Source organism: Pogoniulus pusillus, chromosome Z, assembly GCF_015220805.1.
Source record: "Pogoniulus pusillus isolate bPogPus1 chromosome Z, bPogPus1.pri, whole genome shotgun sequence".
Taxonomy (NCBI): domain Eukaryota; kingdom Metazoa; phylum Chordata; class Aves; order Piciformes; family Lybiidae; genus Pogoniulus; species Pogoniulus pusillus.
The window spans coordinates 54488078-54504895 of record NC_087309.1 but is presented as its reverse complement, the minus strand read 5'-3'; the positions used below and the strand labels follow the sequence as shown (position 1 = coordinate 54504895).

The following is a 16818-nucleotide window of genomic DNA, read 5'->3' as shown; positions in this document are numbered from 1 at the left end:
GTGCACTTGTAGGACTTCACACATGTTTTGCTAGGGTATGTGGGAAGCTGAGGGGAATGAAGCATGCTAACCCCGTAACTGAAAATTTATCCTTCTTTTCTCACTCAGCTTACCATCGAGACGCAGGTAAAGGAAATTTCTAAATGCAAAGTAGTCTTCCATAATGGTCATGAGTGAAGTCATTTGACAGAAAAGAAGCACACGATGGTTAGTAGCTCGTAACTTCGGTAGAATACGATCGAGTAGCTCAAACTTTCCTGAGGCTCGATAAAGTTCAGCTCTGTTGAATAGAAAAAGCACAGTAAAGACCAGAATGAGCCTGCAGTTAGAAAAGTTTCTTTAGCCATCATCATGTCACAATATAACAGAGAGATTAATTCAGATAGACAAGACAAACAGCACTTGCAGAGATTCATAGAATGGTTTGTGTTGGAAGGGACATTGAAGACCATCTAGTTCCAACCCCCCTGCCACAGGCAGGGACACCCTCCACTAGATCAGGTTGCTCAAGGCCTCATTCAAGCTGGTCTTGAATATCTCCAGGGAGGAAGCATCCACAAAATCTCTGGGTAACCTTTCCAGTGCCTCACCACTCTGACAGTAAAGGATTTTTTTGTATTATCTAGTCTTCACCTACTCTCCTCAAGTTTCAATCCATTCCCTGTCATCCTGTCACAACAAGCCCCTGTAAAAAGTCACTTCCCAGATTTCTTGTAGGCTCCCTTCATATACTGGAAGGCCATTGTAAGGTCACCCTGGAGATGTTCTCCTCTCCAGGCCGAAAAACTCCAGCTCTCACAGCCTGTCCCCACTGGATAGGTGCTCCAGCCCTCTGATCATCTTCATGGCCCTCTTCTAGACCAGCTCAAACACTTCACTGTCTCCACCATAACTGGATGCAGTATTCCAGGTAGTGTCTCATAAGAGCAGAGTATAGGGGAAGAATTAGATCCCTTGTCCTGATAGTCATGTTTCTTTTAATGCAGCCTAGGATACAATTGGTTCTTTAGGCTGCAAGCACACATTGCTGGCTCACGCTGAGTTCATGAACTGACACTCTCACATGTCCTTCTCCTCAAGACCTCTCTCATTCCACTCCACACTCAGCCTATAACTGTGCTTGGGATTGCCCTGACTTAGGTGTATGACCTTGCACTTTGCCTTGTTGACTTTCATGGCATTGGCTTGGGCCCACCTCTTTAGTCTGTAAAAGTCCCTCTAAGTGATATCCCACCCCTCCAGCATGTCAAGAGGACCACACAGCTTGGTGTCAGCTGCACACTTCCTTAGGATGCACTCTGTTCCCCTGTTTCTGTCACTGACAAAGATGCTAAACAACACATGTCCCAGTACCAATCCCCTGAGGCACACCACTTGTTAGTGGTCTCCACCTGGACATTAAACCATTGACTGCAACTCTGCATATAGCCTCCCACACAACTCCTGATCAGCAAGTGGTCTATCTCTCAATTCCATGCTTTTCCAATTTTCTGTCTTTAAAATTGCTTGCACTATAAAAAAGATATAAATATGCATGTGAATTTGTGTTTGGGAAGTATTTTCCTTCAATTGCAAAACTGTTGTCTTTCAACCACACAAAGCCTTCCTTTCTGTAAAGCAACTCTGTTTCATGGTTTATCACACAAACATTATTTCTCAGCTGAGAAGCATTTTATCAGCTAAAAACATTCACATGGGTGGACGGCACCTGGGGCCACCAGTTCGTACAGATCAAGCTCCTGATGTCATTGCAAGACTACTTGATGTGGTTTTTAGAGATAGCCGACAGAAATTAAACTGTCAAATGAAACTGGAGAAAAAAATGCAGAATTATATTTGGAGAGAAATACAGAGATAGACATTACAAAGCAATTACCACATCCCTGGCAAACCCCCCTTGAATTTTTCCCAACCCAAATAAACTACATCTATACTCCCCAGTGCTCCAATCCTCCCCCCACCTCCCCATTGCCTCCACCATCCAAGAGGTCAAAACAAGCCTCTGGAGGCCCCAAAACAGGCCTTCTGCTTACATGTTCTTCCTGATAAAGTGGTTCCTGCCAGACACAGGGCAGGAGGAGGAGGAAAGGAGAGTGAGCTGGTCTTTTGAGTTTATAAAGAGATAGGAGAATCATGGGATTGAATAACAATCTTCTAGTCCCAAGAAGATTTTTTTTAAACCCTGTAATTCTCAACCTGGGACAGTACTCTTGATAATCTATGAGAAGCCATGGGGATCAGGAGACATGCCTGAAGACTGGAAGAAGGCTAATTTCACCACCATCTACAAGACTGATTCCCAGGAAGACCCAGGTAATTACAGACCCATTAACCTTACTTCCATCTGTGGGAATGTTCTGGAACAAATACTCATGGGGACTGTCACAATTCACCTGAAGTAAGTGATCCGGAAAAGCCAGCATAGATTTACCAGGAGCAAATAGCGCTTGATAAACCTGACCAACTTCTTCAACAAAGTAACTCGCTTGCGGTGAGCAGCTGACATTGTCTACCTGGATTTCTCCAAAGTTTTTGAAAAGGTTCCCTACAACCACCTCCTAGAGAAACAGACACATTCTATGCAGTGGGTGGGGAACTGCTGACAGGCCATATCCAGAGGGTGGTAGCAAACAGTACTTTCTCAGCCTGCCAGGCAGTCACACGTGAGTTTCCTCACGGATTGATATTGCACAAAATGCTGTTCAATATCTTTGTAAGTGTTCTGATCATTGGGATCAAGAGCACCCCAATGAAGTTTGCCAACAACATCAAAAATGAGTGGTGAGGTTGACACTCCAGAAGAGAGAGAAACCCCCTAGGAGGACTTTGACAGGCTCGATGAGTGAGCTAGCAAGAACCTTAAGAGGTTCAACAAGGACAAGTGTAGGATCTTGGACCTGGAAATACACAACCCAGGAGCACAGTTCAAACTGGGATCCACCTGGCTGGAAAGCAGCCCTGTGGAAAGGGGCCTGAGGGGTTTGGTGGATAACATGCTCAGCATGAGTGAACAGTGTGCTGCAGCAGCAATGAAAGCCAACAGGATGTTGTGCTGCATCAACAAGGGCATCACCGGCAGAGATAGGGAAGTCACTGTGCCGCTCTACTCAGCACTTGTCAGACCACCCCTGGGGTACTGCATGCAGGTTTGGTCCCTGCTGTACAAAAAAGGATGTGGACAGGCTGAAGAATGTCCAGAGAAGGAATGAAAGAATGGTAAGAGGACAAGAAGACCTGCCATATGAGGAAAGGCTGAGAAAACTGGGTTCGTTCAGCCTTGACAGGAGGTTAAGGGGAAACCTTATTACCACACATGAGTACTTAAGGGGTGGCTACCAGCATGATGTAGACTCCCTTTTTAAAATGCACGGGCAATGGGTAGAAGTTACTCCTAGGGAGATTCTGATTGGAATTCAGAAGAACATTTTTCACCACATTAAACAGATACTGGAATAATCTCCTAAGAGAAGCACTCCATTTCCCTACATTAGTCAGTTTCAAGACTCCGTGTGACAGGGTACTGGCCCATCTCATTTGAACTACACCATCTCCTGGAAAGGTTGAATCAGATGATCCTTGAGGACCCTTTCAACCCAGCATTCTGTGATTCTGGGAATGCTTGTAGGTTTTCAACTGGCATTTACTAAGGCTGCAAGAGGTATTCGTGAGGCATGTTAGAAACCATTTCCCTTCCACTGAACTACTATGCAAAAGAAGTATTTAAAACTGAACTAATGTAGAGAAAATAGGAGGGATTTAACAGAAGCTAAAAGTTTACTAGTCCTGAACAACGTTTAGTTCATTTGATTAGCTGCTCCTCTGTCTTCTACACTGTGAATTGCAAAACAGACTCATAGTGCTGAAAATCAAGTTGTAACTGAAAAATTTATAAAAGAGGATATCTAAATCAGCATCACACTGATTTGCTTTACAAAAATGATTACAGATAACTTTCTTTTCTAATTTTGAGACTGTACTCTCAAAGTAAAACATCACTAGCAATGGAAGAACAACGGAAGAAATGCTACTTTAGTTTGGAATGAAGATAAAGAAGAAAAAAGTGGTCAAAGAAAAAAAAAAAAAAGAAAAGAAAACCACAGCTGGTATCTCTGAAGAATCATTTCAATGAATTCCACATGGCATCTAAGCCACTTCAAAATAAGAGGAAAGGAAAACATCAGTTTACAATCTTTTCTCTTGAAGGAGATGAAGGGTCATAAAAAGCTCATTTGACACTTCTAGAACTGTTATCTTTTGCTGTAGATATATGCCCTGTGCCTCTTCTGCTTTTCTATAAACTCTTTGAGTTTGTTACCATGTACCTTCTAGAGAAACAATGTGATGCATTAATTACAATATATCATTATGAATAGAAGGAAAAACTGAGTTACCCATTGATGACACCATTTGAGTAGCCCAAATGTTCAGCGAAGGATTCCTGCACAGTTATAAGGAAAAAACAGACTATTACAAATTGCACAGTAACCCAAAATTATGCATTCTTTTATCAATCAAATGAAATATTTAGGTTTTGGGGTTTGAATTCCATTATGCACAGTCTGGGAACAGACCAATAGTGCTCTGGTTAGGGTTTTCCTCTACCACTATTTTTTTAAATTCATGGTTTTCACAAGTAATTTCGGCCAGTGTACATTTTACCAGATTATAAATACAATAGAACCTGATTTATTTACAGTGATTACCCGGAGATCCATTTGTACATTACTCTAATTAGTATACAAGAGAAGAAAGTATAAAAACTAAAATGATAGTATAGCAGAGAAGGTAGTTAATTTTCATTCATAAATTCAGCTACATTCCAGATATTTATGACACTTACTACCTTCCCAGATATATTACTATTTTTATGTACTTTGGCTCCTAATGAGACATGCTATACTGATAGTACACTTTTGCTGAAAAAAATCTATGTGGATAAAATAGAATGATTTTGGTTGATATTGTAACAGATTAGCAGGCTGCTAGTTACAAACTTCTTATATGTGGCATTTTGAACTTTTGTCTCTACAGAGTACTGTTAGGTCTACGTATGGATTTGCTCCAGAACACCTTAAATTAAGAAAAATAAAAAGTTTTAAGATAGTGTCTCCACAAGATTAAATGATTTAAAGCTAAACTTCCAACTACCAACACAAAACGGCAGTTGGCCTATTTGCTTCTAAAAATAAGAAACTGCAATGATCATGTTTTTCAAATGCATCCTTCTACACACAAATTATGTGGACAAAGATGTCCTCTCCCACACACACAAGCTTCAGCAGCATTTTTCCTTTGTTAGCTAGCTACCTGAAAAAAAACAACTCTCAAAATCAAATTTGTCAGTCTTACCTCAATGTGCTGAAACATGTATGGGTGGTTGCATATCTTGCGCAACTGCATGATCGTGTTCATAAGAGTTTTTGCCCCACCTTTCCCCTACAAGTACAAACAATGCAAATCAAATTATGAATCTAATTTCTTGGCTTATTACTGAAGCTTTTGAAAGATTATTTTAAAACAGTCAAAAATACTTTATCGCATACCTGAACACTGCAATCACTAATGAAAAACAACAAAAAAACCAACATCTACTCTGCAGTTGCCTTGTAAATTCATCTATCACAACATGCTCCATACTGAAAAAGAAAAACCTAGAAGTAATCCATGAAATGCATAATGTATTCAAGTGGAAAGCAGAGCATCTACTGTCTTGTATACTGCTTATTTACATTGTTATTATGAAACCATACAAACTCCATAGGGTCTGAACTCTTCAATGTGAAAATACTAACTGGATGCTTTTCAGTTCTATGGCACCTCCTCACGTCTGCTAACTGGGTATATGGGTTTCCCTTCCCAGGCCATGCAAAACACAGGGCCACAGGCAGCTAAAGAGCTAGACAGCTATGATAAACAACAAAAAATGTAGATAACAGTAAGGACATCAAACTACAAAATTACACTGAAAATAGAAGAACAATGTTACAAAGTAACATTATGAGGATGAGTATCGTTATCCAATGATAAAAAACAGCACTGTTCTGAGTTTAAGGACCAGTAAAGACGTAAATTTGCACAGAGGATAAAATAAGATACTGAATAAAAGAAGTCAACCATTGTACCAATGTAGCCTGTAATGTCGTGGTGGAAAGCCATTATGTGATTGCACTGCATCAGTAATAAACATGTAACAGAGTACAAACACAAATTATTACATACAACCATTCTGTAATGCCTGAGTAAGGTTACTTCACATTTGTAAAAATGTGAAAAGTGTATACACAAATAAGCTGATGAATGGCAGCTTGTTTACAGCGGTGTAATCAACATTTACCAAGAAATAGTCTAATGTTGACTACATGTCTTTCAATTCTACTGCTTTCTTCAAGAACTTTGTGATTAACAAATCTTTTAATCACAAATACAAGCATAAAGCCCTAGCTGGCTGAAATAAGACTTATCTAGTAGCTCTCAAAGACAAGATGAACAACCTTTTGTAGAGAATGCTGCCACAATGACAATTATCCACATGCATTACTGGATTAAACGTGGTCAAGGGAAATGCCAGGGCATTTTTTAAAACATTGCCTGCTTGCAGAAAGGCACTGTAACTACACTGAATACAAACAGCATCTTCTCCTTGTGAATGGAGAGCATTAGCTCCAGTCTTCTAAAACAAAAGCATGGCTGATATATCTTTTCACCTGAGACACCTGCAATAAAAACCTACACACCAATTCTGGAAAACATAAATCATATTACTGTGGTTAGTTGTAATACACGGACATTTGTTCTAGTCTTTCATTTGTACCTTCTTGTCTTTTTCAGAACCATCCGTGAGAAGGATTCCCTTGGCTTGCATGTGACGGTACAGGATCTTCTGAAGAGCAGACATATCACATTTGATCACATATTCCACCTAGTGTAAAAGAAAACAATGTAAACACAGACATAATAACGTTAGTAGAACTTAACTGAAAGTTGTCGCCTTAAAACATAAACCAAAAAATTGCTTCTTGTCCATACCTTAGCAGCACAATTTCAGTGAGTAGCAATCCAACTGTAAGCACAGCAACTAGTACCTCAGATTATGTTAAAATCCACAACTGCTATGAGACAGTTGGATCTAAAGAACGAAACTACAGAATTGCCAAACATTTTTAACTTGCTCTGTAATTTTAACAAGCTTGAAAAATCTGATTTAGTTTTATTTTACATATTTAACATGTAATTTTAAAAATAGCATTTTATTCTTAATAACCTATAGACTTTATTATGTTTGTAAAGCATTATACAACACTATTGAGCAAAGCATTATAGAAATAGAACCACTGTACACCTAGCAAGTAAGCATCCCTCATAATGTCTAATTGGAACTATGCTTACCTAGGTTGGGATAGAAATACAATGTTTCCTCAACATCAACTAAAAACAAGTCAAGACCTCCACAGTGAATCCAACCTCCTGTTCAGCTTTGTAAAGCTACATTTATTAAAGCAGTTTTTGCTGCTTTTGCTGCATGCTATCTTTAAATCCATTAATACAGAGACTTCATACTTCAATTAAATATTTTTATTCTGTTACTCAATTTCTAGATTACAGTCACCATGTTTTTATTAAGTTATTTAAAATAAAACCAGTCAAGTGGTGACAAAAAGCATAAGCTTCCTAGCACTCAATAAATAAATAGAGTAAAAATTATCAGATTGAAGTCATTAAAGAGAACTCAGTATTTTTCTAATTACTTCTTCAATGAGGTTTATATAATCAAATGGAACTGATTAACAGGCATCAGTCAACAAGTTCAGTTCTCATGATTGAACGCCTTTTTCATAAGATAGTAGAAACAAAAAGAAGCATAGCCCTCTGAGTACTACAACTTGTGCATATTTACATCTTCCTTCTCCTCCAGTGCCTATTTGTATTTTTAAAATATATGCAATTCATTCTTAAATAAATGCCTCTGATGATTCTGAGAATCTGAGTATTTGAATAAAAAAGCCAGTATTTAACAAAAACACAGCTCCATCATTTTGGTAAGATACTTCACAACATTTCTGGAATACTAATGTGGGACCAAATTCTCCCTGCTTTGTAAAGTCTAGTACTCCTTTAGGAATTTCACTGAACTAGCTAAGGGAGCAAAGGTTCTATGCACTGCAGGGAGGATGGGTCAGGACAGAATCTAATCCTCACTATATAGTTAACTTACATCTTGAAACTAGCTAATATTGAGATGTATTGCATGTCTTACATGGACGACTACAAACAGAATTAAAGATGTAAGACTAGTGTGGAATCCTGAAAAAGAAGAAACTTCAGGTATTCAGCATTCGTCAGTGGCAAACTTTCTGGGCAGAATCATTAAAAAACCCACAATACATTATAAAAGATGCTAAAGAAACATTGTTCTGTAAAATAAATCTCAAAAACAAGCATTACATAATGCCTAAGAAAAACATTAAATCCCTTCCAGAACTTCTCTCATTACAAACCTTTTCTGGCAGCTGAGACTCAACTTCTTTCTTCAATCTTCTCAGCAAGAAGGGTCGGAGCACTTTATGCAGACGACGGATGATCAGAATAGTTTCTTCCTCATTTAAGTCCACCTACAGAAGTTCACAGAAGTCACTACAAGGTGACTCAATATATTAGGTAATGCCTTTTCTCACATGAAAGGCTTAATATGTGTAATAACTATTTGCATGTTATAATCAAACTGACTCTTGAGTAAAAGAAGACACTGATATTAAAAATTTCTGGCATTGTAAAAAAGCTGGCTTTTAGTTACAATAACTCCCTGAGTTAGAGGAAGAATTCAAACACTAATCCTTCTGTAATAAGATCTTTTCTGTTTTCATCAGTTATTTGTTTCTAATGTTTTTAAAAAAAAAAAGTCACAGTACCCTTTCTCCAGTCATGGCAAATGGAGCGTTGAACCACTGTTCAAAGGTGCTACAGCTCTTGAAAATGGTTGGGAGGAGGAAATTCAGAAGAGCCCAAAGTTCAGGCAATTTGTTCTGTAATGGAGTCCCAGTCAGCAGTATTCGTCTAGGGGCCACATAGTGAGTATTCAAGACTTGAGTCAGCTTGCAGTGATGGTTCTTCATTCGGTGGCCTTCATCTACAATCATGTATTTCCATCGAATCTGCAAGAAAATGAAGTTGGCCAAGTTAAACCAGTTCATATTTAATAAACTCCTCCAACAAACACAGAATAAAAGTATTTCAAACCTGATACATATTTCTCATTTATGAGAAAAGACAAATCAAGCATTATCCAAGTACCAGTACCCTTGGAAGCAGCAAAACCAGAAAAAAATCATTATATATGCTGAATTTGATGCTGAATTATGACTTGAATTGCAACAGTAAACACCAGATCCTCTCAGTTCTGGGAAAGAGATTAGACTGACTGGCCCTTCAAGGCCAGAATATGGTTTGCAGGAAAAAGAAAGACACCACATAAACTTCAGATAAAGCTGGCTCCAGCAAGAACCTTGACAGGAGACAAAAGCATTTTCAGACAAAATAAGTATGCTCACTAACAACAGCAACCCTGAGCTTTACTTTGCTTTGGATAATCCTGTATTTTCACTCAAGAATAAGCAGTGCCATTTACAGTCACCTCATCTCAGTTAACTGTGTTTTCAAGTAAGTTTCTGGGTTTTGATGTGAAAGCTTTATCACAGTCATGGCAGACGTTGAAAGTTTCTCAAGCTATTACTACCTGTAGAATGAGCAGTCAGCATATGTGCCACACTAACTGTAAGCCTCAGTTTCTATTTTCATAGGTGCTAACTAATTCAATTTTTTTAACAGCCTGAATAGCTTAGTGATGTCCTTCTTATCTCTACAAGGGCAAAAAACAGACCGAAAGGACAACTCTGCAACCTCAAACTGTTCTCAAGTGTTCAGAATTATGCTAAGAAAATAGGTTGCCTTTATATCAGAGAGAAAAAATGAGTAACCTGTATGTATAGCATGTAATAAAACAAATTAAAGTGAAAATTAACAACAAAGGGACAGAAGGATCACACGGTTTCTCCACGTGGTAAAGTATCTCCTTAATTTGATTTGTGTGTACACCAAACAGACTTGGAGGTATAGCAGCTTTCAACCTGACTCATTTCATTTGAGGCCCACTTCTTGACAGTTTCAGAACTGGGTCATATGTAGCAAAGAGTCTGGATACCAAATTCATGACACAGGAAGCTTTAAGAAGACACCACATACTGGGAAGACTCTAGTATGAGTGAACCCCAGGTCAGAAACAATGGAGAAAAAAAACACCACCAAAACTGAAAACTGCAGATTAGAAAATGCTATCAAACAAAGGTGATAAATCTTTTCAAAGACAGAGAGATATACACTACTGACAGAATTTCACAAAGCAATGTGTGGCCACATTCAAAATTATTTTACTGTTTACAGTGAGAAGACTTCTGTCTGATAAGTCCAAGCATAAACATAGGAATACAAAAGTGAATGGAAGTTTTAACTTTCACTGAAGAATAGAAAAACACCTTAGGACCTCCACATCAGACAAAACTATGTTCTTGGCTATGCACCATTTGAGGTGTCTTGAGGTCTTGCTGTTAAGAGATGAGAGTCATTATTACCTTAGCAAGAATGTGTTTGTCTTTTATTATGTACTCATAAGTAGTTAAAAGAACATTGAATTTTCCACTGCGAAGCTGAGGAACGAGTGAGCGGCGCATTGCAGGTGTACCCTAAAAGAGAAAGAGACACAATTACTCTTCTGATGAACATACTGGTTTTATGAATTAACAGACAAACATCAAAGATATGAACTTGTAATCCTGGAGCATTGCAAACAAGGTATCAATACATTTCAGACTTTCTTCAGAGTGTTTTCCCTGAATGGTTGCTAGACTCTAAAGCTCCTTTTATGGGGCACTGCAAACATTCAGCTACTGGTCTAAGTCTCCTTAAAAATTGCTTGGCCACTCCACTACTACCAAACCCAGACAGGAAAGTTTTCAACTACGTGTAAAGCATGGAACAGTTATAATTTGTATTATTCTAATTAGAAGTTTTGCAATGTGATAATTAACAATTTTATTCAGCATTTCACTATGTGAAAGTAATTTCAGTTTATTACAATATTCTTCTTATGCCTCTCTCTGTCTAGTACCTAATACACGTAACAAAACTTCACAGGGAAAGAGTTTATAAACACATGCAGATGCACAAGAAAAAATGGCTCTATACTTTTGCTTTCAACTCTATAATTACATAAAAAGCAAACCAAACCTTGTAAGATATCTTCACAACCGAAGGAGCCCATTTGTCAAATTCATACGTCCAATTGGATAAAGTCCTATCATGGAGATTATGAAGAAATATTAATATATTATGTAATTTTCAGGTCAAAATTTATAAAAGTTTCCAAGTGGCTTCTCAATCCATTTTATGTAATCAAAGGCTAAAATTAACAGCATATTTTAAAATGGACTTCATATAATGTAACAAAATAACAGCATCTCTGAGAAGGGAGTAAACAGAAAAAAAAAGTAAAATCCTCTTTCAGCTTATATACAGGAACCTCTTAGAAACCAGTATTTTGGAGCATATTAGAAAAGATAACCCTAAACAAAAAAAAACCCAAAACATTTGTAACCTATTTTTATACTAATAATTGAAAAATTGATGTTTCCACTTTTAAAAATAGCTTCATTAAGTTGATAATAGAATTAATGTGCATTCTACTTCAGGAGAAATACTCAGTGCCATCCCCTGCCACTATGAAGGTCCATTTTGGCACTGTGTTTCTGGCATTTGATCACCTGGCTTTACTGGCTAAGGCAGCTGATACTGTGGTACACCAGCACAAAACACCCTTACAGTTTTTTTTCGCTTGCCTTTTTCCTCCTTTTTTTTTCTTCCTTACTGCACCTGTGATGGCTGCAGTATTAGCTATTAAGAAAAAGCAGATTTCAGCTCCTGTCTTTTAAAATGTAAGAAAAATCATTACAGAGTACCTGACAGAAATCTGTTTTGTTGTTGTTTTGCAGTTTTTTTTCTCCAGGGTGCCTATGTGATACATTACAACAACTTTATTTTTAACTTTGTTTTACTTTATAGATGATCTCCAAGCCATCATTTGTATTCATACAACGAGGCACAGGTGTGGCATTTATGCGAGTCAATCAGTTACTACTGCAGCTCAGCCAGAAACCAGGATTACTCAAAACAGATGGCCACAAATTAAATTTATACCAATCTTGCAATATATTTGCTGGTTCAGCATAACTGGTAGTTAAATTATCTAACAAGAATGTCAGGGCACTTCTGCACAGCAATCAAGTCACTTACACACAAATATAAGCAAGCAGTACCTCACAATACATACAGGCTTTACAATGCCTGATACTTTTTATTTAAAGCTTAGCACTTTCAATCACTAAATCCCACACTTTAGCTTTAGAGAAAGAAAAATGCATTAAAAAAAACCCAACATATAAAACAAGGAGCATCTTGGAAAGCTACAGAGAACCACAGGGAGACAGCACAATAATCATAATTTAGACACCTGACTGAAGCATGATTATTACTCATCAAGCCTACATCTAGGGCTAGTTACATAGTACTTAAAACACGATCAAATTCCATTAAGACATGATTACTTAGCATCAGAGGGGCACTAGATGTTTAAAGAATTAAGCAACAGGTTTTTAATATCAGAGTTAAATGGTGAATGGAGAACTGGAGGTATGTAATATGAAAGAAGTATCATCTCGTGGGCTTAACAGTGCCTTACTGTAAATTCAATAAGTGCCAAGAGTGGATAGTGAAAACTATTGGAAGCAAGTACTTTATCAGGCTTCTGATCACCCTTCCAATGCCAGCCATTTACCTGGGAAGAAATTACCAAAGAAAACACTGAATACATGCTCGTGTAATTCCACTCTACACCTCAACTTGTTGTCACATGATAAACAAACATGTCTGAATAAACCACTCTGTGATGCTTAGAATGATAATAGCAGAAAGAGATCAGTTACTTACGAGAGAGGAACAATGATGAGATAGGGACCATTGAGTCTTTTGTGCTCCATCAGGTAAGTGATCAGTGCAATAGTCTGTATTGTCTTTCCTAGTCCCATTTCATCTGCTAGAATTCCATTTAGATTATTATTATAAAGTGAAACCATCCATTCCAGTCCCTGGAGCTGGAATGAAAAGCAATAGTTTCAGTTATTTAAAACGGGTACAAATCATTAACACCAGTACTACAGAACCGAGGTTCTGAGATCCCCAACTACTCAGATACTGGATTTCCTTTAACATGCATGGGCATCTTTGACTATCTCAACATCTTCTCCTAAAAACCTACCAAAACAAGATAAATGTCTAGTAACAGCTCTACGGGAATTACCAGTCCTGTTTAGCGGAGCCCTTAATATGAGGCCAGATTTCATATATGGAAGTTCTTTTGTACTATATACAAAGCAGCAGCAACTTAGACACTCACATGTAAGGTTGGTAAATACTTAACATAGAAGAGTTCATTCTTCTATGTCTCCACCGTCAAATTTTAGATTTTCTGTGTACATTTGCCTGTGTCAATTAAAATCTTTAAAAAAACAAATCCATCAAGACTGCATACAACATGTAGAAAGCTTCACACTGTTCAACTGCATTGCTGGCATGCTAAAGGTCTTAACAGCACATGTCCTTTTAGTCTCTCCTGTCCATATCTTCACCTGTTGGAATAGGGCCCCTTTGCCCAGTTATGCCTTTTGTACAGAATTACAGAGCCAGAAGGAAGATAGAGCACTGTCTCTTATGTCTACATAACAGAGGTCCACACACCGAGGAGTACTGCTAGAAAACACTTGACTCAGATTACTCCCTTGTTGCACAAACTTCCATGTGTGCATATGACATTATTCATGTCACAAGTGTTAAGTTTTCTGCTTCTAAGATCCAGACTTTCAGTGTGTCTCATGTATGGAGAGAGAAGTAAATTAAAGGTCTAAAAAAAGCTCGGAGAGAGCTTCACATGCCTGAAGTAACCTTCTGTTGTCCCTGCAAGACGGTATCCAAAAAAATGTTTCCAATCTACTGGTTTTGTGTACAAGCTGACTAATTTATACTCTGCTACTGAGGCCACCAAGAGTTGATCAGAATTTGTTCTGCAACTATATGTCCCATTTACAAAGCAGCTCCAGAATGAAGAAAACTGCACTCTCCTATGTCATGGAACTTCCTCCATTGACATATTCTGATATGAAGTAACAGATGATCCTCAATATGAGAAGCCATGGGGATCAGAACAAAACATGAAACAGAAGAAAAAAAGCTGAGAATGAAAAAAATCATGTAATATCTAGAGGACAGGGAAATACAAGGAGTCACAGAAGAGTCTTCTTCAGAATATTCTTGCTAGAACCAAAGCTGAGCCTCAACATCCCTGACATCAGGCTCCCTGTACCAAAGCATCTTACCTCTGGTTCAATCTCAGTACAGAACAGACATCATAACAAACATACTTATTTAATTACAGAGATATTACACTGAGCAGCTAACGGACTGGTAATCCCTATGAGTGTCTGCATAACTCCACAGATTGAATTATTTTGCTTTGTGGTACAGATGGAAATTGCACTGCAAAACAGATCTGCAAAATGGAAGAATATTTCTATGTTCCACAACTAATTTCGATTGAGGAAATAAAGAAACTACCGCAGTCATAATTTTCCCATCCATGAACACTTTAAGCCAATACGGCCATCAAATTAATATTGTTATACACTATTCATTTAGTATTCATTGGACAAACTCTCCCAGACAACAAATCAAGATTATACGGTAAATAAGGCTGCTGATTGCACTGGCTCCCTGCTTCCCTGGGTGCACTAGCTGGGCAATGTATATACAGATAGGAAAGTGGCCTTTTTCTCTATATGGTTGGATTCCATCTTGCCCAAAGCAGGTCGAGCCTCAGCACTAGTTTATTCAAGGCTTTATGAAGTCAACAGCCAGTGACTGAAAAACTCATAGGTAAAACAAGTCTGAGCCCCTGCTCTGCAGCAGTAGTATCCTGCTCTGTACAGACACCCTCAATCCTCTTCTTTCAACTTTTGCTTATTCTCTCTCATTTCTCCACCATACTACAAAGAGAGAACCCAACATTAAAACAGTACAATGCTTTAAAAAGAGAAATTAGATTGCTCCCAATTTTAAATTATTTAACCAAGCTACTGTAATAGATGATAGGGCTGAGAAGCATATGAAGCAAGAGATGAAAACATAGCGCTTTGCACACTTAGAACACAGTCTTCCTCCTAGTTCTTTGCAAGCAGAAATAGATACACATCTTCACGACATCTTAGTCAGGAAGTCTTATTCTTTATTTCACATGCATGTAGAAATATGTTTTGACTGCAGAAAACATGCAGATTTTTGGAGTTCCCCAGAAAGCTCTACATTACCAGATGTGTTGAAAATACATACCAAGGACATTTCCAGTAATACCTAAATCTATCTTACATCAGAATACAGAAGCTCCTAATTACTAAGTCCCTTGAATGTCAACCTCCACAATAATTTTTTTTGTTTCCAAATTTTATCTTTCACTGCACTGTTGCACTGCAATACTGGGAATAAGAATAATACTGTTAACCAAACACAAATCAGAAAAATGCAAAATTGAAATTCCTGGTCAATGAAAAGGATAGCAAAATCAAGATACTATTAGACTGCAATGAGAAGAAAGTTACAGGCATATGCACAAAGCTGGTATTGTTATTCATTCACTATGTATGAAACACTACCTTTGATAGAGATTTGTCATGGCCTTGTCCATGTAAATCCCAAATTCTAACCTTATGGAGATCTTGTATTTCTGAACAGGTTTTCAGTTCAATAATTTAAATAATATATGGAAATGTTGAGGATAATTCCAACTTTTAAATAGTTTAACGTTTTAAAGATTTCTCACCTGATAATGCTTTAGAGTGCCATTGATAAGAAGAGAAGATTGCTTTTCCACCCTTTCTGTGATGGCATGGGCAACAGTATAGTAGGACTGAGACCCTCTAGCACTATATTGCATGCTGTACTCATCATCCACATCTTGTTTGGCTGTCCTGGAAAGCACACAGAACCAGAGTGAACTCCCACAAATAAACAGCACTTTTTGACCATGGCTTCACTCAGATGAGTCTAAAGAAACAGTGCAAATCTTCAGCTGTGACAAGTATGCCAAAGGGCATAAGCATCTTCATAAACAGTACATAATTAATACCCAATGATCATGTTTCTTTTCTTGCAGATATTTATGCCAGAAAAGCTGCCACAAATCACTGCAATCCAGAGCTAGCTACTCCTAGGGAATGGCATTCTAAGACATCACAATTCCTAACAAAAACCCAGGACTTAAAGAACACTCACTCAATGATTTGCTTAGCATCTTTCTCAGAAACTTCCTCACTGTTAGGATCCAGAAGTATCTTCTCATCTGTTTCTAATCTGCTCGATTCTTCTTCATCATCCTACAAAAAACAGAAAAGGAAAAGGTGTGCTGGGAAGTGCAGTATCTTCCTAAGCCACACTTTCAATTGGCATTCACATACTAGTCAGTTTTCATTCATCGCTGCTTTATGACAAGAGCCTGAATCACGAAGTCCAGCTTACACTTATTCTGCAGCAGAATTGCACTGTCACATAATAAGATAATTTTTTAACACAGATTAATCAAGTCATTATACTTTGAAATAAACTATTTCCCTCTTTAATGACCTTGCTTTTAGAAACCTTACTCTAGCTATCATATACATGGAGAGATGG

At 37.8% G+C, this 16818-nt stretch overlaps 1 protein-coding gene across 5 annotated transcripts in view; it reads right to left on the bottom strand.

The window, feature by feature from the left end:
* The window catches only part of SMARCA2 (SWI/SNF related, matrix associated, actin dependent regulator of chromatin, subfamily a, member 2), a 119946-nt gene that overhangs the window by 44987 nt on the left and 58141 nt on the right, over nt 1-16818 (bottom strand). For all 5 annotated transcript variants that reach the window (XM_064140524.1, XM_064140527.1, XM_064140525.1 and 2 more), the window contains 11 exons: nt 16423-16523; nt 15971-16118; nt 13033-13196; nt 11278-11344; nt 10623-10733; nt 8907-9149; nt 8496-8609; nt 6812-6919; nt 5350-5436; nt 4392-4438; nt 114-280 (listed from right to left, as the gene is read on the bottom strand). In XM_064140524.1, the coding sequence (XP_063996594.1) occupies nt 114-280; nt 4392-4438; nt 5350-5436; nt 6812-6919; nt 8496-8609; nt 8907-9149; nt 10623-10733; nt 11278-11344; nt 13033-13196; nt 15971-16118; nt 16423-16523 (1357 nt within the window). The remainder of the gene's footprint in view (nt 1-113; nt 281-4391; nt 4439-5349; nt 5437-6811; nt 6920-8495; nt 8610-8906; nt 9150-10622; nt 10734-11277; nt 11345-13032; nt 13197-15970; nt 16119-16422; nt 16524-16818) is intronic.